The following is a 25,593-nucleotide window of genomic DNA, read 5'->3' on the forward strand; positions in this document are numbered from 1 at the left end:
ATCCAACTATTCTATATTTTTACCCATATGAAATGTACGCCGCTCAGAATATAACGCCAACAGTTTTGGATGCCATGAACGGAAATGTTTCCGAATGGTATAACGAATGCGACAATGCCATTAGAAGGTCAGAAATAGTTCCTGGAACTTACGAATATACAACTGCTGTTTCTTATGGAAACGTAGGTGAGTTTGGAGAAGGCTCTTCAACAACAGTAGATATTGCTTGCGACAGGTTTCATATTATTTCTATTGACAACTCATTCTTATACGTGGAACAAGACATTGAAATAAAACCTTCTGCCAAGTTGTCTGACAAGAAAGGTTGCAATGGAATTTTCTATGTCGGATACCAATATGCTCCAGAAGTTTTCATGGGATATAAGATATATTCTAACTCTGACTTAGTTCAAACAGTAACATGGGCAAACTATGAATGGTTCGCTTTGAGAAACTCAGTACAACCACAAGCTAGAGAACAAACAGACCAGTATGCAAATATTGAGAAAATAAGAAGACTTGACCCTAACGTTCCAGGAGTTTATGTTGACCTTTCTGGACAAACTGCAGCAGCAGTAACCAAAGTAAAACTGAAACTTAGAGTTCCTTTGTCATCTTTCCTCATCTTCAGGTTTTTAAGATACTTGCCAAACTGGGCAGGAAAAATTTCTATCGAACTTACTCAAGCAAAAATAACTTAGTCATTGCACCAACACAAGACCCATTCACTATTACAGACGTAAAGGGAACAAATCAAACGTCATTCGCCGAATTTTGCAAAGACAAAGTTGACTTAGACTTTGGTTTCTCAAACTTCAACAATGAAGTAAACTATTATTTCAATGCTGCTGGAACTGCTTGGGACCCAGTTAAGTTCACATGCGAAAAATTTGAATGCAAGAGAATAGAAAGCAGACTTGCAGTCTATATGTTGGACCCAGATATTTCAAATGCTTTAGCTGCCAAATATATTGCAGTTCCACTTATGTTCCCTATACACCAAATATCTGTCAAAGACTTTGCAGGTGAAGTTGGAAACCAAAGTGCTGACCCAGGTGCAAGAACAGATATTGCTTTAACAACTGCAATGAAACATGCAGATACTATGTTTGTACTGTTCAGACGAACTATAAATGACTATTCTTGTTTCTACAACCCTGGTATTAAATATCATATAAACATAGATGGCAAATACTATCCAAGAGAAGAATATTCCACAGTTGAGGATATGAGGTCATACAACTTGACATTAGATGCTATGAACTTTAACAACAACTTCACAACAACCATTAACCCTGAAATGCAAAGTTCTATTATGCCATATGTGAAAGTATGGACCCATACAGGAGCTCAAAAAACTCAATATACAAATGGAGACCGTTCAAACTTTTGGCTTGGCATTCCATTTGCTGACTCAGAAGACTTTATGGGTGGTATTTCAACTGTTGGTACAGTTCAAATACAATATACTGGTGACAGAGACGGTCCAGATGAATTGAAAGCAAAGAAGTTTACAAAACCAATAGCACTTTTCACGGAAGATGCTCTTTTGAAAATTCGTTCGATGAAACCTGCTGGGGCTCCTCAGATTGGCATAACGACAGCTTCCATCGAGCAGATTTTGGCAGCAGGTCAGTAAGTTGTTCTTGAACTGACTTCTCTCCGTCAAATATTGACAGTACGCCAGTTTTGACATAAATTGTAAGATAAACTTACCTTTAGAAATATCTGTAAGTTTTGTTGTTATATTTTTTGTCAACGTCAAGAACTTTCACCATCTCGGTTATACCAACTTTCTTTGCTTTATGGAAATATTTTGGTTCAGCAAATATTGCTATTCTATAACATTTACCATTGTTTGTATAAAGAACTATTCTGTCAATGTATTTGTATTGTGTGTGTGTAAACTTTGTTCTGCTTCAATTCGAAGAGATACTCAAATACGTCCATCTTTTTATTCTAAGTAAAATGTCATTTCCGAAAAATAGAAGCGTAAGTGTTTCAAAAGGTTTAATGGCGGTGGCAGATGTGAAGTTAAATTCACCAACTCAAACAAACAGTCAAAGTGTTGTTGTCAATGTCAAAAAAAGAGATGTTGAAGTGGGGAAACCATACGAAGACGAAGATGGTATACAATAGTTCCTGTAAAAGAACAACCAACATACCCTGAAGTTAGCAGAGACTTAAGTTCTGTTGCAGATATTCGAAATGACTACCAACAACTGAAAGACAAACTTCAAACTCAGGAGAAGATTTGTCAAGCTTTAAGTATAATGTTAAACTTGGTCGAACACAACCCTGTAAAATGAACTCATATGTCATCGCACCTCATGAAATTTTGAAAGAACTATTGAAACTTTTGACAGAGGCAGATGATATAAACATCAAAGAAATAGAACCCGACATTAGTTGCTGTGGTGTTTCATATAATGTCATTGACAAGATATACGTTATGAAAGGAGGTGAAACGTTGAACTTAAAATATAGTTTCCCAGACGTCATAAAAATATTTGACGACCACAACATTTCATTAAAATTTACTTGCTAAGTAAAAATGGCAGAAGACATAGTGGTTTATACTATTACGACTAAAAACCCTGAGTCATATAATTCTATAACAACAAACTTACAAAGTCCTCAAGGACGATATTGTAAACTGACCTTAAACACGATGACGACTAAAGCCTGTTTTGCTCTTTTGACACCAGAAGACTTTGTTGTTGTGAATGGTAAAAATACTTCTTTGAAGATACTTACTCAGATATACCACCAACAGGTTTTGTTGACTTATTTAATACTTTAAGGACGGATGTAACATGTGCTGCAACTAGAGCAGGTTTCATTATGTTTGGATGTCCGACTGAGTTTACTATAAACGATATGAGCTATAATACAAAACTTATATCTGGTTTTTACTACCAACAGTTTCCTATAACAGGAAAAGGTGTCATACAAGGAATGTCTATTCCATTGACATTAAGCACACCAATCTTATATATTGTTTCAAACTTAGGTTCAAAGTGCTATTCGAATGTCGACAGAAACTACTATGACAAAAGATACTCATGCGTAATAAACAACACTTTCTCTGCTGGTTTGCTATTGTTCATTCGAATGCAGAATTTTTCAACCTTAGTGAACTCAAAACTTTGGCAAGTATAACGTTGACATTAGTTGACGCAAACTTTGTTCCTGTAAAACTTTTATGTCCTATGTATTTTGTCAATGACGGCAGAAAGTTTTCGAATTGGAAGATGCAACCGGTGAAAGTATTGTATTACAAGAACAACTTCAACAACAAATAGCTCAAGAACAACAAATGCAACAAATAGCTCAAGAATAAAAAAAAATATTTTTTTATTTTTATAAAAATGTACAGAATAGATGTTTCAGATTTTTATGACTTCCAAGCCTTCAGAAATATGTGTCCATTTCGAGACTATAACAATGCAGTCGAGAATTTGAAACGTTTAGTCATTTATGTCGACTCTGCCCCAGAATGTTTGTCATGAAAGAATGGGATGTTGTCTTTAACAAACCAAGAGCGACAATAGTTTCAGAACAAGTTAGACAGAAACTTAAACTTAAGAAAATAAAAGTCGTACAAGTTGGCATGAAGATGTTAGATGCTTGGGATATCTTATTGTCAAAGTTAGAAGATTTTTCAGTTCGTGGTGTATAAGTTTTATACACCTTCTCCAAACTTCTATTCTATCTTCACTGGATATAAATATGAACAAGTAGAATGGAAAGAAAATATTATAGAAGCTTGGTTAGACCATGTCAAAGAAATTATATGCAATGGAAACGAAAAGGTTTATGAGTATATCTTATGTTGGTTTGCAAACATCTTACAACATCCAAGTGCTAAAAATGAACTGCTCTCATTATAATTGGAAAACAAGGAACAGGTAAGAATACTTTCTTTACAGATATCTTATGCAAACTTTTAGAAGGTTATTCGAATCCGAATATGACAAACTTAGAAAACATCTGTGGCAAGTTTAACTCCTCAATAGAGAATATGAAACTTATAGTTTGCAATGAACTTCAAAGTATAGATACACAAAAAAGTTTTGAACTCAGATGCTTTGAAGAGTCTTATAACAGATAAAGTTGGAGTTGTTGAAAGAAAGTATAAAGACCAAAGAGTTTGTGAAAATGTTGCAAACTTCATTATGGTTTCAAACAATACTGTTCCGATGAAGTTAGAAAGTTCTGACAGAAGATATGTAGTTGTCAGAACGTCAGATTCTCATATGCAAGATACAGAATATTTTGACGACTTAGCAGAAACTTTGACATCTGACTTTTACAACCACTTGTTCTCATACTTTATGACATTAGATATTTCTAAGTTCAATCCAAGACAAATTCCACATACGAAGAGAGACAAACATTGTTAGAAGCAACAAGAGTGTATATGAACTGTTCATAGATGAAACTGACTTTGTGTCATTAGATGAAAGGTCATTGTACGATTCGTATAAACAATATTGTCAAGAATATGGTTATATGGCAGCTTCTAAACGAACATTCTTGGCAAATGTCAAAAGTCTTTTAGATGTTCAGAATGGTGTATATACAAAGAAAAATTTTTCTGAGTAAATTTTAAAAAAAATATTTTTTTATCCGATAGAAAAGATGACAGAAAAATTAACTTTTTACATAGCGCCAGACCCTTCTTGCCCACATCTTTTTAAGCCACAATATATAGACATAGAACTAAATAGAGAAAGCGAAATTCTACAAACAGAAGAAAGCGAAATTCCACAACATATAGAGACCTAGATAACGAAAATGGATATGCGCTATTCTGGTTAGATTGTCCTTATGAAATGTATGAAAAAAAGGCTTTATATGAAGAATATAGAAAATATTGTCATGAAAACGATATAAGACCAAGCTCTAGAGAAAAATTCTATGCTGGTATAAAACATCTTTTCGAAGTTCGGAATGGCAAATATAGAAAGAAATAATTTTTCTGAGTAAATTTTAAAAAAAAATATTTTTTTTATCCGATAGAAAAGATGACAAAATTCATCTCAGTAAATAAGTACATGTCAGGACTTAAAGAAGAACTAGACCCATTCGCTTATTTGAATGTTTACTTCTACCATTTTGAAAAGTCTTCATTCAGCAAAGTTTGGAACATCGAACCAGTTAAGTTTGCTATTGTGACTAAAAATGGTGCAACTTTTGAAGACTTAGACATAGAAGGTTTGTTAGCAGTCAAAGAAAGTTTTGACAGAAGGTTCTCAAACCTTAAAGAAGGCAAAGCATACAAACTTGTTATACCTTATGAACCAAAGAAAGCAGACGACTATGAATATTATGAGTCTAAGATAGTTGAAGTTCAAGGTAAATTGGGTAAAAAGATTTTAGAGTCTAAGCCAGTGTTTACTCCTAAAGAGGAAGAGAACATTGACATTGACCCAGAAATGTTCTAAAAATAAAATTTTATTTTTACATGTCAAATTTCTTTTTCTCTGGAACTGGTTCAGGTTCTTTCTTCTCTTCTTTTACTTTCTTCTCTTTCTTTTCTCTCTTCTTCTTTTCTGGTGGAGTTATGTCAAACTTCTCAGAACCATATTTATGTAAAAGTTCTTTGTCCTTTAATAGCTCATCTATTCTGTTTTCTATTTCATCTTCAAGAACAGCGCATGTGTCTTCTTTGCATTCTAAGAACTTTTGTTGGACTTCATCTTTCCAATCGGCGTCATCTCTGTCAACAAGTCTGTCATTGACAAATTTTAAGACTGCTCTTTGTAATGTTTTATGGTTCTTGTCATATTCCCAGAAACAGAACTTTAGAACAAATTCACTTGTTTACACTATGTAAGATTTTATGGTCGACAGATGTTTTGCTGTCGAAAAGCTTGTCTCGAATATAGATAGCGAAATCGCTAGACATTTTCTAAAAGATAAAAATTTTAATTTTTCTAAAAATATGTTAGAAAAAAAGTTTGCTGACATTGACAAGAAATTTGAGAATGTTTTAAACAAGAACAAGAGGAAGTTGGAAAATGCTCAGATAAAACCTATACATGACAAGTTCTTATTTGCTCAGAATGGTATAACAGGTCTAATCGCACCACCTGGGTCGGGTAAGACTTTCACTTATCTTAAAATGGCTGCACAACAACAAGAACTAGATGAGAAGAACCCATTCTATGAGTTAGTAGTCATTTGTAGTACTTCTGGTCAATTTGACCAAACCGTCAATTCGTTCAAAGATATTATAAAGAAGTCTAAGTTAGTATGTATAAAGGATACTGAGTTGTTAGATTGGATAAAGAAGTACCAAAGAAGAGTTTTGAAGTACAATGCTATAAATGAGTATATAAATTCTAAGTTTAAAGACCCAAATGAGGAAATGCAGAGAATATTAGAGAAGAAACACTTCAGAAACAAACAGAAAGAGATAGAATACATTTCGAAGAAATTGCAATCTTACGATTGGAAGACTTACCCTCATAGGTGTCTTCTTATCTTAGACGACTTTGCTTCTCATCCTTTGTTAAAGAACAGAGAACAAGACATGTGTCGAATTCTTAAGAAGCTCAGACACTTTAACATCTCAGTTGTCATTTGTGTACAGACAGCAAAGAGTTTAAGTAAGGATGTAAAGAGAATACTTACTGACATAATACTTTTCCCTGGATTGTCCGAAGACGATTTCATGGAACTTATGAAAGAGTCCATGGCAGGTAAGTTTGACAGACATGAACTATGGGAGAAGTATAAAGTCATACAAGACCCTCATACTTCTTTCAGAATTCATATCTACGCAAACAAAGTTCAAATTGTAAAAAGTCAAGCGTAAAAAATAAAGAGTTTGAGTCTTAGTCTGTTGTGGTGCTGGGGCTGTCGGTTCTTCTGGCTTTGGAAGACATTCAGGAAGAGGAACGTCGGACATTCGTTTGTGTCCTGTCGGATGGAAATTTTTTTCCAGTTGTCGGGAAATTTTTTTCCTGTCTGAAGGAAAAATTTTTTCTGTCGTTCGACCAAAAAGTTCTCAATTTTCGAAAATTTGAATGGTTTACGGACGAACAACAGGAAATTTTTTTCCTGTCTGAAGGAAATTTTTTTCCAGTTGTCGGGAAATTTTTTTCCAGTAGGAAGGAAGGACTCGGAATGCAAGAAGGAAGAACTTGGAATGTCGGAAGGAAGAACTTGGAATGTCGGAAGGAAGAACTTGGAATGTCGGAAGGAAGAACTTGGAATGCCAGAAGGATTTGACAAGACAATTTACCTTATAGAGCTACCTGAGCCATCTGAAGTCAAGCGTAAAAATAAATGGTTCATCTACTCTACTTGTTTGAAGTTGTCAAAATACTCTGTTATTTTTTCCTTCAGTAGCGGCAAGTCTTCTTTGAAGGTAAAAATTGTACAACCTTTCATATCATAGTGTGTTTGAGGTAACGTATCTTGAACTATTTGTTTCACATCTTCATTTGGGGTCATTGAAATCGGTAAGTTTTCGCGATAGAACCAATTTCTGTCAGATTTGTAAATCTTAGCAAGGTCGTAAAAGCTTTTGTTGTTTCTTCTGACTAAATGCAACATAACCATATCTCTGTCTTCTTCATTTTCCATCTCTTCAGTATAAATCATATACTTATAACTCTTTTCCTTTCCTTTTGGTACCGAACGTGGTATTCTTTTCTGAATGCTTTTGTCTTCTTTCATCATATCTTCTCTCTGCTTTGTACAAAGTTCGTCAAGTAGCATAAGTATGTAGATTGCATAACGAGGTGAAGCCCACATTGCTATTGAACTAACTAGGAACTTATGAACATATATACCTTTTAGATGTGATGGTAAGTTTTGCCTGTCTTGGTACATCTTTTTAAGTTCTACATGTTCAAACTCACTGAGGAGTTCATGAGTGCTATTTAATTCAAACCAGTCTTTAGGAAGCTTAGTGTCTGGAGCAAAACAAGCCGTCAAAATACTTTGCATTTGGTACATATCGTCTTTGACCGAACGAATGAGACGGAGTTGTTTGTTAAACTGAACCCACTCATATTCTTCATTTATAGCTTCATGGACTATAACTGTTGTTGTGTTCTCTGTTGTTGACATATCTGTCTTTACATACAAAATAAAAAAATAAATAAAAATAAAACTAACTTTATTTTTTCTATCTTAAGGAAATTCATGAATTTCATAGAGTTTTGGCGACTAAGTTTTTTAACGTACTCGCTGTTCTTCACTGTTTCCGAGGGAAGCAATCTTATGCCATTTTACTCAGAATTTTGTTGCTGAATTCAGCAAAAATAATGTTTAGGTGAAGAGGTGAGATGTCACCCGTTTTCTCACCTCTTTTCTCACCTGTTATTTTATAAGCGTTTTACATGGTAAACGTTATTTTTACATGTATTTTTCAGCAACTTCGTCAAATAATTTTATAGCTTTATCTATCTCATCTACTTCAAACGTTTCTTTACCTTTCGTGGGAGCACCATACATTTTCTCAAACTTTTCAAGTAGTTCTGTTTCAGCAGCTCTCATATCGTTAACAAACACAACCTTGACTATATTGACTGTACTGTCATATCTTAGAGTTATATTATATGTTCTTCCTATCTTATATCTCTTTGTATTGAAGTCCTTCGGTTTCTGAACGATGTAAAGTAAGCCTTCACTGCAACGTTCTGAGTCGAATGAACCATATGTTATGAAGTTATATCCAACAACTGGGTCTAACCATAACAAAACTATTGGTATAAGACTTTTGTCTATAAGATATGCTGTAGTTCCATAGAATCTTACCGATATCATAAGCTCAGGATTTCTTGTCAAAATTTTCTGAGTAGAAGCAATTCTAACCCAGTCCTTTGCTCTCTTTCCGGATGGAGATAAAATGTCTGACAAAGAATATTTTTTGTATTTCTTTGAGTATCTTACGTTTAAATCACCTATTCTAACCAATTTGGTGTCATTGTCTATCTTTTTAACTGTTTCAAACTCAATGTTTGTCATTTCTGTTCTTACATACAAAATAAAAAAAATATTTTATAAAAAACTAACTTTATTTTTTCTGTCTTAAGGAAATTCATGAAATTTCATACGGAATTCAGCAAAAATAATGTTTAGGTGAAGAGGTGAGATGTCACCCGTTTTTTCACCTGTTTTCTCACCTCATGAATTTTCATGATTTCTTCGTATATGTTTTGTCAAGACTTCATCGTACATTCTTTGTCATGATTTCATCGAAACTAAACGTATATGTTTTGTCAAGACTTCATCGTAATGAGCGTAAATCAGACAAAAATAATGTTTAGGTGAAGAGGTGAGATGTCACCTGTTTTTTCACCTGTTTTCTCACCTCAGTTATTTTTTAAATTTTGTGAAAACTCAACGGTTTGACACATGCCCTAAAAATTATTTTACTCAGAATTTTGTTGCTGAATTCAATAAAAATAATGTTTAGGTGAAGAGGTGAGATGTCACCCGTTTTCTCACCTCTTTTCTCACCTGTTATTTTATAAGCGTTTTACATGAATTGTACGATGTATATTTGAAATCCTAAACAGTTTTGTAGCTTCTATTTCTTCTTTTAGTACATCGAATGTTTTAACGATACCGAAAGTTTCTTTATACTTCTTCTTGACGTCAGATAGAAGGAAATCTTCTGCTGTTGGATAGTTTTTGTTCAGAAATGCTAACATATCCATTTTATTTTCTGCTGGTTTTTCTGCTTCTTTCTTTAAGTCTGCATAGTCGTTTCGCATACGTTCTATCTCTTTGACGGAGTAGTTATATTTCCTCATTGCTGCTTTACATTTAGAACATTGCGGGTTCATTTTTGCGTTATATTCTGAAACCTTACCTGCTAAAACAACCAAGGCGTCAATTGCTCTCTTCATCTCAAACATAGCGGGTCTTATCTGTTCATTCCATACCTTACCCCTACTATCTTTATCTCTTATTTCCCATACACATTTTGCAACTAATGAAACAAAGTTGTCGTAGGTCTTAAATTCTTCGGATTTGTAAAGGTCAGAGATGTTCTTATATAACATGTCGCAATCTTTGTCCATAACTTTATGGTTGCAATGAAAACCAAGGAATTCATAATTTACCTTTCGTATGAACTTCTTTATTTCTACTGAGTCAGTTGGTTTCACTTCAATTTCATCGAATTCAGGAATAGTTAGTTTTTGTTGCTGAATTTCAGGCAATTTGGGTAAATGGTCAATAATGTCCTGCATTTCATAAAGATACTGTTCATTTGTTTCATCTTTTGCAGTGCAATCTAAATCTCCTTGGAGAAGTTCTTGCTTTATCTTCTGGATTTCTGTTTCGAAAGTATATGAAGAAGGAATGAAGCTTTTCATTTCTACTAACATTGACGTAGGATTCATGACTAACGAGTTTGGTGAAGTTGTTGCTAACATGTTCTTACAATAAAAATAAAAAAAAATATTTTATAAAAAACTAAAATATATTTTTTATCTTAAGGAAATTCATGAAAATCCAACGGGTGAGAAAACAGGTGAGAAAACGGGTGACATCTCACCTCTTCACCTAAAATATATTTTTGTCGAAAAAAATGGTTCATTTACTCACAATATTTTTGTACAAAACAACCCCAAGCTTTTAACTTCTTTTCTGCAGCTTCAAATGCTATCTTAGCGAGTTCATATTCTCTAAATTCTCTCTTTAAATCTTCTTGTTCCCATTGGTCTAGTTCGTATGGCGAGTCTCTATAACCAGAACATATCTCACGTTCATGTTCTATTTGTTTTTCATGCATTTTTCTAACTTCTTCTTCGAACAAAGGTTTTGCATTCTCTACTGTATCTTCAAGTTCTTCTTCATCTAATTTCTCATGAACTTTCTTGTCTATGGAGTCCATAATTTTTCCAACTGCTATGCAATATTTTGGAGAAGCCCACATTGCTATATAGTTTACAAGTCTTGGGTCTACATACATTCCTCTAACCTGTTTGATTTCATCAGGAATTCCTGCATGAATTTTGTATAAAAAGCAACCCGCTGTTTTCCGCGGGTTGGTATATTCTTCACAAAATGCCTCAAAATACTCTTCCCAGGACTTATTTTCCAACAACCTTCTAAAGTCCTTCCTAAACTGCTGACACATATTTGTTGCATTTATATAACCATCCTTGTCTCTACGTAAGACTTCAATACCGTTGTAAGTGCCTTTTGTGAATGTTTCGCCATTAGATTTGTTCGTGAACGTTTTTGCTTCGACTGACATTTCTGTTCTTACAATAAAAATAAAAAATATTTTTTTGGTGGGACGTCGGACATTCGTTTGTGGCTTAACCGTCGGACCACAACGATAAAAATCTCGACAAAAATATACGATGAAGTCTCAACAAAACATTTACGATGAAGTCTTAACAAAAAATATACGATGAAATCTATTTCCTGTGTTGTTGTCAAAATGTCATGTTGTCACACTTTTTCAAAAAGATGTTAGTTGACCGAGTGACCGAGTGACCGAGTGACCTGGTCGCCTAAAATATATTTTTTTCTATCTTAAGGAAATTCATGAAAATTCACCTGTTGAATTTTGTATAAAAAGCAACCCGCTGTTTTCCGCGGGTTGGTATATTCTTCACAAAATGCTTGTTTTGAGGTCGAGCCACTTTTGGCTCCACCTCTTTTTTCAACCAAAAACTCATTTTTGTCGAATTCAGCACAAAATTCATGAAAATTCAACGGGTGAGAAAACAGGTGAGAAAAGAGGTGAGAAAACGGGTGAGATGTCACCTCTTCACCTAAATTATATTTTTGGGTCATTTACGCTCATTACGATGAAGAAGTTTCGACAAAACATTTACGAAGAAGTCTTGACAAAACATTTACGATGAAATTCATGAAAATTCATGAGGTGAGAAAAGAGGTGAGAAAACGGGTGAGATGTCACCTCTTCACCTAAACATTATTTCAATACTTTTCAGCACTTTTCCGTAGTTATATATGAAAGACAATTCGAGATAAAAGTCATAGTACAATGGAATAATATGTTGCACACCATTTGTTGTGAACCAAACTTGAAAGTCAGAGAAACTGTTACTAGGTGGTTCGTAGAATTTAGAAGCAAAGTCATAAAAGTCCTTACCAATACATAGAAAACTATTGTTGCTTGAACTGAAACTTGCATGACACATGACATTTTGAGGGTCAAACACGTTTCTATAAACTGTCAAATCTGCTGGTGGACGTATAAATTTAAACGGACCGTCAGGTGGTAATGGTTCGTTCTGGTTTAGTAACCGAAGAAATTGTGCCCAAGAACGTTTGTCTACTTCCCAAAATAAAAACTGTGTACTTCTTGGAGGGTTAATTTCAATCCTTTGAAATGAAACGGTGGAATTCATCTTGTTGTATTCTAGTTTTAGATAGTATGTTCCATTTAGTAAAGAGTCGTATTTTTCTTGAAATTCCCAGTAGTATTTGTTTATTTGAGTTTGAAAGTCATTTAGAGTTTTCTCAAGACTTTCGTCTGAACGAACTGTAAAGATTCTCATTTCGTCAAATTTGTCTATTAGACCATCAGAACCTTCATACTGCCCATGAAAATATACTGCGAACATAAAAGCGTTAGTTTTTCTTTTTGAAAACAAAACTCTTCTAAATCCTATTGCCTTTGCATCTGAAGGACTTTGAAGCCAACGAATTGGATAGTCAAACCTGTATGCTCGGGATGAAATTTCTTCATCTGATATAGTCCTACCGGCGTTTGTAAAGATATAGTCTAACGGTTTTGTATCTACTACTTTTGTTCTTTGTTTTTCAACCTGAAACATTTAATATATGTAAAAATATACTGTTTTAAAAAATGTTTTAAAATGGTATGCCATTTCATATTTCTCATCTAACAAACATGTTGTCTGACTGCTTGAGGGTTAGGTTGGTACCATTCGAACTTGACACTTGCAATTCCTTCAATTGCATTCAAAATGTCTGAGTCGGAGTCAACCATTTGTTCTCTCTTTGTAGTCTTGAAAGCGTCAAGAAGCATTGCAGCTGTTGTGACATTGCCATGCGCATAGTATATATGACCGTCCAAATCTGTTATGGTCAATCTGAGATTGTATCCTTTCTTATTTCCGTCTTGTATGGCAGCAAGTACTCCCATGAAGCCTTCTTTGTTCTTTCCTTCGTCAAAGTTTACTGTAAAGGTTCGACCAGAATGTAATTTGACTTCTAACTTCACGATACTTTTCATATGCATATCTTGTTCTTTCCATGGGAGCATGTGCGTCTTCACCTTTTCCTTTTTTCCTTCTCAAAGGATGCAATTGTTCGTCATGTTTCCAGTAGAATCTGGCAAAGCCGTCGTGTCCTTCAACTTGAGGTTCACTAACATCGAAAGGCATGTCCATAAGACGTTCTTCTTCTAACCTCTCTAGTCTGTTTGGATAATTTGCACGTGCTGTTTCCAAATCCATTTCGTAGCGAAGACCAGACAATTTGTCATAGACTTTTATGGGTCTTCCCTTCCTATATTTAAACTTCTTTGAAACTCTCCAACCATATCTTTCTAACTCTGCTTTTATTCTAGCAGACCTTCTATCCATTCTATACGGGGGCATTTTTATAAAAATAAAAAAATGTTTTTTCTTTACTTTACATAACCGCCTGCTGCCATAAGTCTTTGACGCCAACCCATACCAGCTAATGAAGGTTGACTTGGTTTAGTTTGGAAACTAAACTTTGGTTTTGGTTTATCTTCAGTTTGTGGCTTCCCTTCTTCTATTGGTTTTTCGTCACTTTTCGGTTCCTCTGACTTTACCTCACTTGCAGGTATGGTTGTGTCGTCAACATCTTCGTAAATATCATATGCCATTTGTTTTTGTTTTCCTTTCAACTTTTTGTGTTTGTTGTAAAGTTTAGAATATTTCGACTCTAAGTCAATGAGATGTTCTATAATGAACTGTTGGTCAGTGAAGTAAACTTTTCCATCTGTTGTCTCGAAAGCTCCTTCAGACTTCAATATTTTATTTGTGAGAGTCTGTTTCTTTTTTGAGATACTAGCCGTTCCATTTCTATGAAAAGTGACTTTATAGTTAGGGTTTGTATTTCCAGACCTGGCACTTTCTATTATTGAATTTTTCTCTTCATCTGTAAGTTCTTTGACAGGTTTTGACAATGGTTCTGAACTTTTTGTTTGTGGTGTCAAATCTACCGTTTCAACTTCTTCGGTCATTTCATCTCAGTAAAAATTTTAGTTTGTTTTGTTTTCAACTGGTTGTTTAGGTTTTTTAAGTCGGTCTAAAACTTCCTGAGGTATAGGAAGAACTTGACAAACACGTGGTTGTGTAACTGCTGGAAGCCGACAAATCCATCTTGAACCCATTTGTCTCAATGCTGTATTGTTCATTTCATCTCAGTAAAAAACTTTACATTCCCCACGTTTGAGGCGGTTGAGGTTGGTTATTGTTTACCCATTGTTGTGCATGGTTATATCCTCTGTTAAAGAATCTTTCACCTTGGTCCATATAGTGTCCTGCTTGGTTATAGTAGTCATTTGCTTTGTTATAATAGTTTCCTGCTTGTCTTCCTACATTGTCCATCCATCCTTGAACTTTTCCTCTTGTTTCAGGATTTGGAATAAGATTTGCTGCATCTCGTGCTACATCCCAACCTTTCTGTACAGTTTGTATAATAGGTTGTGCTTTCTCTTTAAGTATACCTAATGTACTCAAAATCTTCCTTCCAACTCCAAATACACCTCTGGCTATTGTTCCCACTGCGGGCAAAAATCTGGATGCAACTCCTGCTAATGCGCCAAATAAACCCATTTCTTATAGGGTAAAAATGACGAATCCAAACAAGGACCCCTATGTTTCTAAGGCAACAAAGAAAGCACTCATGATAAAAATCTTTAGTTCAACACCAAATGCTTGGTTTATGGATATCTTGGAAAACATTCCGAGGTATAGAGAAGATGGACCACCATACTGGCTAATATTTGTCGGTCAAAACACAAGATACTGTGAAGCCATACCATTACAGTCCAAAAATATTTTAGATGTGAAAACTGCTTTGACAATATTCGTTGACAAATACCATCCAACAAAACTGACATCTGACTGTGAAAGTTCTTTCAAATCAGATGATGTAAAAAACTATCTGCGTTCAAAAAATGTAAACCAATATTTCATTGTCGACCAAAACCATTCTGCTCTTGGTGTCATTGACAGTTGTATAAAAATCTTAAGAGACTTAAATCAACCACAAGGTGGTGAGGTAGATGAAATGTCATATGACGACAAATATAGGCACTTCTCCATGGCAAAGATGAGACAAGTTTTAAATATTTACAATAGCCGTAAACAAAAAGGTTTGGGAAACCACTCCCCCGAAGAAATGAAAAACAACCCCGACTTAGAGAAAGACTTTATATTTAACAATTTAGTCAAAAGAGACAAACAAGAAAGAATGCCAGGCTTCAAACTTAAGAAAGGTGACAAAGTAAAAATAGAAATACCTAAACGCGACCCATATGAAAATACTATTGACTATGACAACAATGGGAACCCGACAGGTACTCACATTCGTGTTCGTAAAAATAGAAGAAAGTATACAAGAGAATATTATGAAGTTTTAGGCAAACATGGCAAAATGTACAGACTGCAAGCAGAAGATAAAACTACTATTGTCAGACCTCGTTTCAAACTTGTCAAAGTTCAAGGTGGTATACTTTCAAAGACAGTTCCTAACAAATATAAGACAACTCCTGACGAATATGCTAAAGAAGTTGAAAATGACGACTAAGCAATTCTATACCATGCGTAAACTGTCATGTAAGGTGGCATGTATTCTTTACTTTGTCCCGTTGTTTGCGTATATCCTGAAACGAAATGTGTATGGTTTCCTTCTCCCTGAGTGTCATCCCAGTAACAATTTATAGCAAACTTAACGTCGTCTTTAACATCATATCCTTTACCTTTTGTCATTCCTGACCAATCCCAATATCTATGCTTATGCCAACCTGCTTGAGATGTACTTAAATCTATGTAGTGACTGTGTGCAGGTAAATTTTCACCTGAAATCGTTTTACTTCCACCTGTTTCCTTTGAAGAGTTTGCACAATACAAAAACCTGTCGACTATTTGTTCCCATGCACCAACACCAAACATTACTTGAGGACCTCTTGCTTCCATAGATGTATAAATAGAACCTACTGGGTTCATTAAATCAAACATATGAGATATTATAGGATTGTCTCTTTTGAACTTAAAATATAGTGCAACTATTTCAGGTTTCTTCTGGTTTGTGTCAGAATATTTTTTATAATATAATCTTATGTTTTCAGGGTAGGTAAAGTCTTGACTATAATATTTATTTCTGTCATCTTCATAATAGTATACTATTCTCGTTTTTTCTATTGCATTATATCTTTTATATCTATAAAAATCTAAATATAATGTTAGCTTTTGTTCATCTACATGTGGTGTTCTGACGTCATCTCCATAGTCATAATAATATGGTGCTGGAGCTGGTCAGGCAATGTCATATCTGTCATTTCATAAACTCTTAAATATTTCTTTTGTTCGTCTCCATATAAGTTTAAGTAGCAGTTGTTGTCTAATGGAACTTTAACTTGTGTACCATCGTTCTTTTTATAGCTTACATACATTTCATTGTTATTTTTCGGAATGAGTTTATACCGTATACCATTTCTTAAGGACTGTACAAACTCCCATCTAAAATATTTGTTTTCTTCATTGACAGAAAAGTCACCAACAATAGTTTCAATATTTTTTGTTCCAACTAAACTTTGGTATATTTCATTGACATATGTTTTATCTGCTTTCTTTTCAAGGCTAACGTTTAAGTCTGTTATTTCAGAAGATGTATGTGTATGTCCAACGGCACTTTTCCTGTTTAAGGTTTCTTGTAAGTCTGTTATTTCAGATATAGAATGTGTATGAGTCTTTTTAGAATATTCGTTTTCAGCTCTTGTCACTTCACTTGACATTTTATTGTCAACATATGTTTTGTCTGCTAGTTCAGGATGAGTATGTTCTTTTGTTGCATAAGCATTGTTAGCTCTTTCTTCTTCTTTTGCTATTGCATCGTCTACATATTCTTTGTCAGCTTTGTTGTCAACATCTGTTTTCAAAAGAAGTTCATTTATAGGTTTCTCGTTTAAAGTTCCTTTTGTTGGATTTATACAGACAGTATGGTTCTTATTGTCTTGAAACAGAAACTCATCTGTCATTGGGTTTAATGTCAGTTTTAAGTTTCCTTCTTTCAATGACTCAGATATCTTAGAATAGTTTGAAAAGTTTGTTGTGTTCTTATTTAGAGCTTGCATAATGAGTTGTCGGTTGTGTTGTATTTCTCTCATAGACGCTGTTTCATTTGACATTTTTATTCTAGATAAAATATGCTTCCAATAGAAAAAGAAAATTCAAGAGTTGCTACAACTAAACCATTAGATGAACTTTTTACTAATGTCGGTCAAAAGTTTGAGACAGAGACCGTAAAGCATGAAGGCTATCGTTTTGACTACCCATTAAGATGGCTAAGAGACCCATCTGTCACAAAAGCTATTGGCTTTCGTAGAATGAAGTTTGTGTCTGTAGAAGATAAAAGTTTTCCATTTATTGTAAGGTTTCATATAGATTATATATCTGAAGGGAAACGAAAAATGTGGGAAGAAATTGAGCTAATACAAGTTGACCTTTCATCTTCTCTACAGACTGCGTTAAAAATATAGAAGATAAAATAAATTCATGTTATGCAAAATATGCTGATGAATATGCAAATACCGAGAGCACACTTTATGTGAGAATTGTATATGACAAACAAAATTCACAAGTGTCATTTCAAATCTACGAAGACAATCCAAAGAAAGACGAACAAATATATACAGAATTCACTGCAATGTCATGGTATTATTTGCAAAGAATGTTAAATCAGAAAGTCGAACTTCCTTTAGCAAATATTTACAGTCGATATGCAAGAGATGAACCATATTTATTTAAAGATGTTTTCGACCCAGCTGCTATTATTGTTCATGCTTCATTTTCTGGCGCCCAAAACTCTTTCTTATGCTTGGCAAATGACTTTTACGAAAAACCTACAAAGTTATACGAACCACCAAGTGGAAGTATTTCAGACTTTCAAGTATGGTTTACTACAGATGGAAGAAAAAGAATAATTCCATTATACCATGCGTTTTACTTAGAACTTAGTTTCATATACAACTACTATCGAACGGTAAAAATATAATTTTTTAATACGGCTGAGGTGTTGGATTTGGTTGCCAACTAGACTGTGGTGCAGGTTCAGGTTGTTGTATAACAGGAGCTTGTTCTTCTGGTTCAGGGTCTTTAGGTATAATACCAACAAACTGACCTACTCTTTTACCAATATTTTTGACTCCGTTCCAAATTCCTCTTCCTACGGTTTTTATTCCATTCCATATACCTCTTCCAACATTTCGAAAGAAGTTTCCTATCTTACTGAAGAAACCCATTTTACTATATGTAAAAATCTAATGTCCCGCCTAGTCTCTTACGTTTCCTGTTGAGTTCCATAGCATTCTTTAACTGGAGCTCATACATTCTGTTTCTCCTCTGGTAGAAAACATATTCTGGTCAACTCCTGTGTTCGCGTCATCTGCATAAAGTTGTTTATATCCCACTTCAGGGTTTGTATAAAACTCTTTCCATCTCATATTTGCATACCATGGTGGCAAACCTAACGCAGCGTCATTTGACATGGCAGTTTGCATTTGTACATCTGTTGGCACTTGACCATAGTTTGCCATTGCAGTTTGTATTCTAACTTCATTTGGAATATTTCTCTGGGTTTGGTTGTCCAGGTTGCTGTGCATTCGCTAAGTTCTGTGCGTCCATTTAATATTAGATAAAAATATCTCTTACGAGTACATATACTGAACATTTGCAGGCATTGGTTCATCTTCATATTCTCTGTACTTTTCTGCCACGTCAAATAAATAAATGACACAATGGAAAAAACCTAAAACAAGTAGTCCTATTTCAAACCACATTTACTTACTAATAAAATTTCTTTGTTATGACACTTTCTCCGGTTTATAGGACCTCTCTCATATTCTATCTTGTCATATCTAAACTCATAGTCATGTATGTCCTCTAACCATCTCATAACGGTTTCCAAACCACTTTTATCGGATGTAAAGTAAAAGCATGGATGGTTATGTAAAACGTCTAAAGTTTCTAAAGAGTCTCTCAAAGTCCAGTCTACTTGGTATTGAAAATCCCATGTGTTATAGAACGGCGGGTCCACTATAAAGAAAACATTTTCCTTGTCTTTATATTTTTCATACAACTCTGTCCAATGACATCTCACAAACTCTATACCCTCAATATATTTTTCTATGTCCTCTTTGAAAACATTTGTATAGTTAAGATATAAAACTTTTGACATAAGTGTTTCAATGTCATGAACTCTTATAGAACCACTATATAATAGTCTAGCAGATATACTATCCCAGTCTATATATTCTGCTTTTTTCAAAACCTCTCTCACAATATTTTTCTTATCTAATGGTATACGTTCCATCTTACCTATAGGTATCTTTTCTTTTAACGCTTTCAATATATTGTTTGTGTCTGGTATATGTTTGAGACGGTCCATATAGTTGTCGAAGTCATTGCATATAATCTTTGAGTCAGGAAATATTGTATGGCACAAATGGGATATATAGAAACTTCCACCGAACAAATCTACAAATGTTAGACCATTCGGTAGTTTCTTAAGTTCTCTCAATATAATATCTTTACATTTACTCTTATTTCCAAAGAACGGTAACGGTGGTTTTGTAAAATTCATTTATATATATATAAAAATGTTTTTTCCCTGAAAAGTGACAGAAAAGTGACAAAACATGAAAACATATATAATTTGTGAAAAGCGACACATTATATAATGTTTTCGACCCAGAAGAAGGCTTCTTCCCAGAAGCAATGGAGGAAGAAGAAGAGTCCTCTGAATAAAAACTTCATTTATACTAAACATCAACATCAGGGCTAGAAGGCACGAAGTGCCTGGAAGCCCCACTACCTTTTTTTTTTTTTTTTTTTTGAAACAGCGTTATCTATCAGTCATACATTATAATACATGAGTATTGCATAATGAATTGAATTGAGTTCAATAGTTTTCAATTTTGAAAGATAAATTGACTGAATTTAATTTTTTATGGCAAATTAGATCCACGCTTGTTATTCAGTAGATCATTAAAACGAGCGAATTCATTAAAATATCTATTTTTTCAATGAATTCAAATTGAATTTGCAAAATCAAAAACTGAAATAACGCAAATCTACTCAGTTCATGGTCCTTGATAACATTTATATGGAGAATTCACATGAGCAGTTGAGAAAATGAAGTCATCACTTGAAAATCATAAAAACTCTGTCAACAAATTGAGCAGGATTGAGAACTGACATCATTTCTCGAAATGTTCGTACGGCAACATGTTCACAGGTGAAGAGTACCAGACACGCCTTGGCATCTGGCTCTCCAACAAGCGCCTTGTCCAGGAGCACAATCGTGCTAACCTCGGCTTCACAGTAGCTCTTAACAAGCTCGCCCACCTTACACCAGCCGAATACAGATCCCTCCTTGGCTTCCGCATGTCCAAGAAGCAATTCAAGGCTACAGCTTCTAACGCCGTCGCTGCCGACTCTTGCGACTGGCGCCAGCAGGGAAAGGTCAACCCAGTCAAGAACCAGGGCCAATGCGGCTCATGCTGGGCTTTCTCCACAGTCCAGGCTCAGGAATCACAGTATGCCATCGCTCACGGCCAACTCCAGTCCCTTTCTGAGCAGAACCTTGTTGACTGCGTTACAGAATGCTATGGCTGCAATGGTGGTCTCATGACAGCTGCTTACGACTATGTTATCAGAAACCAGAAGGGCAAGTTCATGTTAGAAGATGACTATCCATACACAGCTCGTGATGGCTCCTGCAAGTTCGATTCAAAGAAGGGAACATCAAATGTTGCTTCCTATGTTACAGTTAATGAAGGTGATGAAAAGGATCTCGCTAAGAAGGTTTCAACATTAGGCCCGGCTGCTATCGCTATCGATGCTTCTGCTTGGTCATTCCAGCTTTACTCCTCTGGCATTTATGATGAATCCGCTTGCTCCTCTGTCAACCTCGACCACGGTGTTGGCTGCGTTGGCTACGGCACACAAGGCTCAAAGAACTACTGGATTGTCCGCAACTCATGGGGCGAATCTTGGGGTGAGAAGGGCTACATCCGCATGATCAAGGACAAGAACAACCAGTGCGGTGAAGCTACAATGGCTTGCATCCCACAGTCTAAGTAAGAAAATTACTTTAATAAATAATAACAAATTTAGTTATTCATTTTTCTTCTTTTTATAATAATATTTGATGTAATCCTCTTGAAATCTAAATTGATTGAGCCATATATATCTATGCCTAGTAAATCATCTATAAACACTATCTCATCACATAAACAAGAACAAATTCTGAGAATAACAATGAGAAATCAACTACAATCTAGATTAGTAAACAACAATACATTATTTATTCAACAAATTGTTTGATTGAATTCATTTGTATCCGGATTGGTTGTAAATAGTACTAGAAATGAATCATATCAATTTTAATTCGTCTAAAAACAATAATTATATATTATCTTGAGTTATTAAGGAAAGATTTTGAATGGAAAGATGTAAATTCTGTAGAAGAAGCATTATTAGTATAAGTTATATTCAAAATTATGTTGATGATGAACATATCGATACATTATTATAGATTTCATTTCATTTTTTTTCATTGAATGAATCAAGAAAATGAAAGTCAAAATCAACCTCATCAATCAATTTTTACTAGCTATTTTACATTCTTACCAGATAGAAGGGAAACACCAAATTCAACTGTTGATCAATCAGAAGATATTCAACAATTATTACAAATTATAAAACAAATTAAAAGACCAACAAATACTAATAATACCCCAGCCCAACCAGAAAAGCCTACTATTGAAACAAATAAAACGCAGGAAAATTCATCAATTCCACTTCCAAGATTTCCTCCTGTCGCAACAACGATAAATCAACCACAACATAAAGAAGTTATTGATTTAACTATTGATTTACAAGATGATAGTGAACCAAATAGCTCTGATAAAGCATTTTCAGGTTCAAAATCTGAAACCTCTACTAAAGACATAAAAGATTTGGATCATAAAGATGATAAATCAAATAAACCAAGCACCTCTTCAAAATCACCAGATACAAATTCATTAATGAATTCCGCGAAAAAAGATCAGAAAGATTCGAAAAAAGACAAAAAGGAGAAAAGAGGAATAGATTTAGAGCAGGAAGATGAAAAGTTCAACAAGCTTGTTGAGTCTAAATTGCAAGTTTCTAGCGATGAAGCAAAATATAAAATCCTTGGAGCAAGAAAAATCAACAACGAGTTGAATTTCGCAGTTATTCATCCAGATGGAAATATTTATTGGTTTACTAATGATGAAATGAAAGTTTATCATTTGGGCTTACTATTTCAGTTCTACGAGAACAATTTGGTAATTAACTGAACTTAAACAAGCAACAAAATGAAATTGCTCGTTCGAAAGCTCATGAAAAACCATTTATTAGGCAAATTATTTTCATTTTCATAATTACTTTTATTTTATTGACCAGCTTACGCTTCTTTATTTACAATCATATTATTTCTTTATATTTGTTTGGTAGAATTTATATAAAAATTATTTTTTTCATAAAAAGAGTTAATTGACTTTCTATGACATTTTCAAAAAGGCAGAGATGAGAGAAATCTCATATGCAAGAGGTATAAAAGAAGCGACGTTTTATTAATTTTTAATCTATGCAAAATAAAGTTTTACTCAGCCTTCTTGTCAAGAACGATGACTTCGAGGGACTCTGGGATTGAGTTCTGGACAAGTTCAACAAACTTTGGCTTGACTGTAAGTGTGTAGAGATACTTTGTTGTGCGGAGTTTGAACTTTGTGTTGTCGTCAGCAGCCTTTTTGACCTTGACCCACTTGGCATCAGAGCGAGCGGCGAGGGCAAGAAATTCCTTTGGTGTGGTGACTTGCTTTGGCATTAAGGTAAAGACCGACCAAATCCACTTTACGAAACCGTTATCAAAAAACAAATTTCCATTTTGGTAAGATGAATCGATACTACGCTTAGAATGGATAATATTTCCCGCTGGAAATTCTCAAAATAATCTAAAATTTTAATCATAATGAAATTATGGCAGAAGAGGAGGGCTTTGTAAGACCTGTTAAACCTCCTCAGCCAAAATTTGAAAATCAAAATATGTCTATTTCCAATCCGAGAAAGAAATACCTTACTAGATCAAGCGAGAATTTTTTTTCTCCAAAAAAAGAAGAAGTTCTTTCATCATCCTCAGAAGAAGATGAAGATATGGACTTCAAATTTGAGTTAAATGAGCTTGAAAAGAAATATAACGTTTATCCTTCGAGTGATGAAGATAACGAAAATGAAGAAGAGGAAGTAGACAGACTTTTACAATTAAGAAGAGAATATACTAGATTAGTATCAGAATTAAAGGAGCAAAAACAGAAAATTTCAGCACAAAACCAAACAAAATTAAATGCTGACGTAAAATATATGCGAGAAATGATATTCTTTATGAATAAATCCATTGACCACCAAATATCACAGACAAATTTGAATAAAGGCATCCTAAATCAAATGAAACAACCGAATGATTACTCAATCAAGCTTAATGAAATATCTAAACAATCAGTAAAGATATTTTCTCTTGCTTATGAACAAATAGATCTACTCCGAGGGATAATAGAAAGATCTTCTAATAAATCTTTTGTTGAAAACGTCAACATTGTTTTATCAGAGAAAGAAGACGAATTACAAAAGCTACAAGAACAGAAAGAAGAACTTGCAGCAGAATTAGCAGATTTGAAGGAAAAATTCACAGCTCAATCTGAATTTATTCAAAAACAGAAATTTAAACGTGAAACATCGAAGTTTGAGGAGCAACTTATGAAAGATTATCGCGAAAATCTACAAAATATAAGAGATTTCTCCAATTTAGCACTTACAGAGATTGTTACTCCTCCATCATTTGCAAAACGATCTGCTCCCACCACTAGAAAATCAACAGCCAAACCAATAATCAGTTTCCCAAAGGTTGGGCAACAAAATAAAATCCGGAACGTTTCTCTCCCTCCTTTCACCAAATTGCAAGGATTTGGAGCCAATATGGACGACCCAGATAGCTATTCAGACGAATAATCATGTTAATTGTTTTTAATCAAACTAAACTTTTGTTTATTTTTTCGAAAATTTCATAATTAGTTTTTTCTTGACTGATATCCTAAAATTATAAAGCGCTTCGTTTAAATAAATTTACTGTAGTTATATTTTCTTTATCCGAAAAGATATCGTTTGATAATTTGAAAAATTTGAAATCATTTTTTTTGAGTTTCTGACCAATATGGAAGCGCAATGCAATATGGGGACAATCAAACAATATTCCAAGAATATAAAGTCTGAAAAGCAATGGAAAACAAAAATGTTATATATCTTCATGAATTTAATCAAGCGATTCATAAGAATGTAATCATGGAATAAGTAAAATTCGATGTGGTATTATTAAAGTGTTAATTTGAAGGTCAGATTTTTTTTGTTGGAAAATAATTTTTTTGCGATTAAATTTATTTTAAATGTTTACATTTTAATGTACCGAGAAGTCATGGAATAATTTAAATCTTAACACCACCCTTCTGGCCTTCGGCTGGAACAGAAACTGTGCCCATTGGGATGGCATCAAGCTGTATTTCAGCATCAGCTTCATTTTCAGCTTCGAGAGCAGCAAGAAGATCATCAGCGCCAGCCTGGGCCTCAAGGTCATCTTCACCTGTTAATAATTGGTTAGCAGCAGCCATCTTTGTCTTAAGGCCATCCATCTTTGTACGCTGAGCAGAAACCTTCTGAACATCAACTGCAGCAACGTTCTTTTCAAGTCCGGATGTAGCCATTTGCATATTTTTAGACATCTGAGCTGCAACGGCACCTGCACGTAAATCTGTAGCGTAGCCATTTGTTGTAGCAGCAGAGTGGAGAAGCTGCTGAGCCTGGACTTCATAGCGGGTAGCGTTTTGTGCGTAAAGTTGAGCTGCTGGGCGATTTCCTTTCTTTAAAGCGGCTTTAGCCTTAGCCTTTTCCTTAGCTGCTTCCTTCATCATTCTCTTAGCTTCGTTCTCAAGCTGCTTTGATTGCATCTTGAGTTGGAAAGAGTTTTTGTCCATCATCTTGAAAAATGAATATTTCACTTTTTCATTTTATCGTTGACAAAAATTTCTTTCCGGTGAAAATTCAAAGAAATTTTTTTCACTTCGACTTTTATAGTAAAAATTTTTCAATGATAATTCTGGCTACTTCGGTATTGGCTATTCAAAAGGTTCAGGGGCCTGCATTGAGATTTGTTCAACTGAAAAATAAAATTGATGAATCTAGTGATCTCTTCTTGATATTATTGGCTGCGCCGTTCTTATATATTGAGCTGCAGTCTGTTTTATGATAATCATAATCATATGCATCTACGACCTCTGTACAT

General features: G+C 34.4%; 17 protein-coding genes and 5 pseudogenes across 22 annotated transcripts, besides 1 other annotated feature; 10 read left to right on the forward strand and 12 right to left on the reverse strand.

Moving 5' to 3' along the window:
- Positions 1 to 20,070: part of a mobile genetic element that runs on past the window's edge.
- On the forward strand, positions 33 to 806 carry TVAGG3_0744470 (annotated as a pseudogene). The gene has a single exon. A coding segment is annotated over exon 1 (774 nt).
- TVAGG3_0744480 (protein of unknown function, DUF4106 family) lies at positions 929 to 1,639 on the forward strand (the record flags this gene model as incomplete). The annotated part of the gene is made up of 1 exon (XM_051244956.1): positions 929 to 1,639. One exon carries the CDS (start codon positions 929 to 931, stop codon positions 1,637 to 1,639), a length of 711 nt encoding a protein of 236 aa, XP_051091543.1.
- Positions 3,509 to 4,423, forward strand: TVAGG3_0744490 (annotated as a pseudogene). Its single transcript has one exon. A coding segment is annotated over exon 1 (915 nt).
- Positions 5,031 to 5,450, forward strand: TVAGG3_0744500 (protein of unknown function, DUF4108 family; the record flags this gene model as incomplete). Its single annotated transcript, XM_051244957.1, has 1 exon — positions 5,031 to 5,450. The coding sequence occupies one exon, from the start codon at positions 5,031 to 5,033 to the stop codon at positions 5,448 to 5,450; it is 420 nt and encodes a 139-aa protein (XP_051091544.1).
- Positions 5,467 to 5,808, reverse strand: TVAGG3_0744510 (uncharacterized protein; the record flags this gene model as incomplete). Its single annotated transcript, XM_051244958.1, has 1 exon — positions 5,467 to 5,808. A coding segment is annotated over one exon (342 nt), but the record flags the coding sequence as incomplete, so codon positions are not given.
- On the forward strand, positions 5,951 to 6,826 carry TVAGG3_0744520 (protein of unknown function, DUF4106 family; the record flags this gene model as incomplete). The annotated part of the gene is made up of 1 exon (XM_051244959.1): positions 5,951 to 6,826. The coding sequence occupies one exon, from the start codon at positions 5,951 to 5,953 to the stop codon at positions 6,824 to 6,826; it is 876 nt and encodes a 291-aa protein (XP_051091546.1).
- TVAGG3_0744530 (KilA, N-terminal/APSES-type HTH, DNA-binding family) lies at positions 7,309 to 7,848 on the reverse strand (the record flags this gene model as incomplete). Its single annotated transcript, XM_051244960.1, has 1 exon — positions 7,309 to 7,848. One exon carries the CDS (start codon positions 7,846 to 7,848, stop codon positions 7,309 to 7,311), a length of 540 nt encoding a protein of 179 aa, XP_051091547.1.
- On the reverse strand, positions 9,492 to 10,049 carry TVAGG3_0744540 (organellar and viral DNA polymerase type B; the record flags this gene model as incomplete). Its single annotated transcript, XM_051244961.1, has 1 exon — positions 9,492 to 10,049. The coding sequence occupies one exon, from the start codon at positions 10,047 to 10,049 to the stop codon at positions 9,492 to 9,494; it is 558 nt and encodes a 185-aa protein (XP_051091548.1).
- On the reverse strand, positions 10,571 to 10,945 carry TVAGG3_0744550 (uncharacterized protein; the record flags this gene model as incomplete). Its single annotated transcript, XM_051244962.1, has 1 exon — positions 10,571 to 10,945. One exon carries the CDS (start codon positions 10,943 to 10,945, stop codon positions 10,571 to 10,573), a length of 375 nt encoding a protein of 124 aa, XP_051091549.1.
- TVAGG3_0744560 (uncharacterized protein) lies at positions 11,929 to 12,578 on the reverse strand (the record flags this gene model as incomplete). Its single annotated transcript, XM_051244963.1, has 1 exon — positions 11,929 to 12,578. A coding segment is annotated over one exon (650 nt), but the record flags the coding sequence as incomplete, so codon positions are not given.
- On the reverse strand, positions 12,860 to 13,370 carry TVAGG3_0744570 (annotated as a pseudogene). Its single transcript has one exon. A coding segment is annotated over exon 1 (511 nt).
- On the reverse strand, positions 13,610 to 14,194 carry TVAGG3_0744580 (phage tail repeat-like family; the record flags this gene model as incomplete). Its single annotated transcript, XM_051244964.1, has 1 exon — positions 13,610 to 14,194. One exon carries the CDS (start codon positions 14,192 to 14,194, stop codon positions 13,610 to 13,612), a length of 585 nt encoding a protein of 194 aa, XP_051091551.1.
- Positions 14,213 to 14,368, reverse strand: TVAGG3_0744590 (uncharacterized protein; the record flags this gene model as incomplete). Its single annotated transcript, XM_051244965.1, has 1 exon — positions 14,213 to 14,368. The coding sequence occupies one exon, from the start codon at positions 14,366 to 14,368 to the stop codon at positions 14,213 to 14,215; it is 156 nt and encodes a 51-aa protein (XP_051091552.1).
- On the reverse strand, positions 14,388 to 14,789 carry TVAGG3_0744600 (uncharacterized protein; the record flags this gene model as incomplete). The annotated part of the gene is made up of 1 exon (XM_051244966.1): positions 14,388 to 14,789. One exon carries the CDS (start codon positions 14,787 to 14,789, stop codon positions 14,388 to 14,390), a length of 402 nt encoding a protein of 133 aa, XP_051091553.1.
- Positions 14,806 to 15,682, forward strand: TVAGG3_0744610 (uncharacterized protein; the record flags this gene model as incomplete). Its single annotated transcript, XM_051244967.1, has 1 exon — positions 14,806 to 15,682. A coding segment is annotated over one exon (877 nt), but the record flags the coding sequence as incomplete, so codon positions are not given.
- Positions 15,762 to 17,365, reverse strand: TVAGG3_0744620 (annotated as a pseudogene). The gene has a single exon. A coding segment is annotated over exon 1 (1,604 nt).
- TVAGG3_0744630 lies at positions 17,384 to 18,231 on the forward strand (annotated as a pseudogene). The gene has a single exon. A coding segment is annotated over exon 1 (848 nt).
- A 353-nt stretch (positions 20,071 to 20,423) lies between the features above and the next one.
- On the forward strand, positions 20,424 to 21,320 carry TVAGG3_0744640 (Clan CA, family C1, cathepsin L or K-like cysteine peptidase; the record flags this gene model as incomplete). Its single annotated transcript, XM_001300084.2, has 1 exon — positions 20,463 to 21,320. The coding sequence occupies one exon, from the start codon at positions 20,463 to 20,465 to the stop codon at positions 21,318 to 21,320; it is 858 nt and encodes a 285-aa protein (XP_001300085.1).
- A 479-nt stretch (positions 21,321 to 21,799) lies between these two features.
- On the forward strand, positions 21,800 to 22,561 carry TVAGG3_0744650 (uncharacterized protein; the record flags this gene model as incomplete). Its single annotated transcript, XM_001300085.1, has 1 exon — positions 21,800 to 22,561. The coding sequence occupies one exon, from the start codon at positions 21,800 to 21,802 to the stop codon at positions 22,559 to 22,561; it is 762 nt and encodes a 253-aa protein (XP_001300086.1).
- Positions 22,562 to 22,808: 247 nt separating this feature from the next.
- On the reverse strand, positions 22,809 to 23,091 carry TVAGG3_0744660 (structural constituent of ribosome; the record flags this gene model as incomplete). The annotated part of the gene is made up of 1 exon (XM_001300086.2): positions 22,867 to 23,091. The coding sequence occupies one exon, from the start codon at positions 23,089 to 23,091 to the stop codon at positions 22,867 to 22,869; it is 225 nt and encodes a 74-aa protein (XP_001300087.1).
- A 152-nt stretch (positions 23,092 to 23,243) lies between these two features.
- TVAGG3_0744670 (uncharacterized protein) lies at positions 23,244 to 24,269 on the forward strand (the record flags this gene model as incomplete). Its single annotated transcript, XM_001300087.1, has 1 exon — positions 23,244 to 24,269. The coding sequence occupies one exon, from the start codon at positions 23,244 to 23,246 to the stop codon at positions 24,267 to 24,269; it is 1,026 nt and encodes a 341-aa protein (XP_001300088.1).
- A 397-nt stretch (positions 24,270 to 24,666) lies between these two features.
- Positions 24,667 to 25,307, reverse strand: TVAGG3_0744680 (charged multivesicular body protein family; the record flags this gene model as incomplete). Its single annotated transcript, XM_001300088.2, has 1 exon — positions 24,740 to 25,288. The coding sequence occupies one exon, from the start codon at positions 25,286 to 25,288 to the stop codon at positions 24,740 to 24,742; it is 549 nt and encodes a 182-aa protein (XP_001300089.1).
- Between the last annotated feature and the right edge of the window lie 286 nt (positions 25,308 to 25,593).

This window comes from Trichomonas vaginalis, chromosome III (genome assembly GCF_026262505.1).
Source record: "Trichomonas vaginalis G3 chromosome III, whole genome shotgun sequence".
NCBI lineage: Eukaryota > Parabasalia > Trichomonadida > Trichomonadidae > Trichomonas > Trichomonas vaginalis.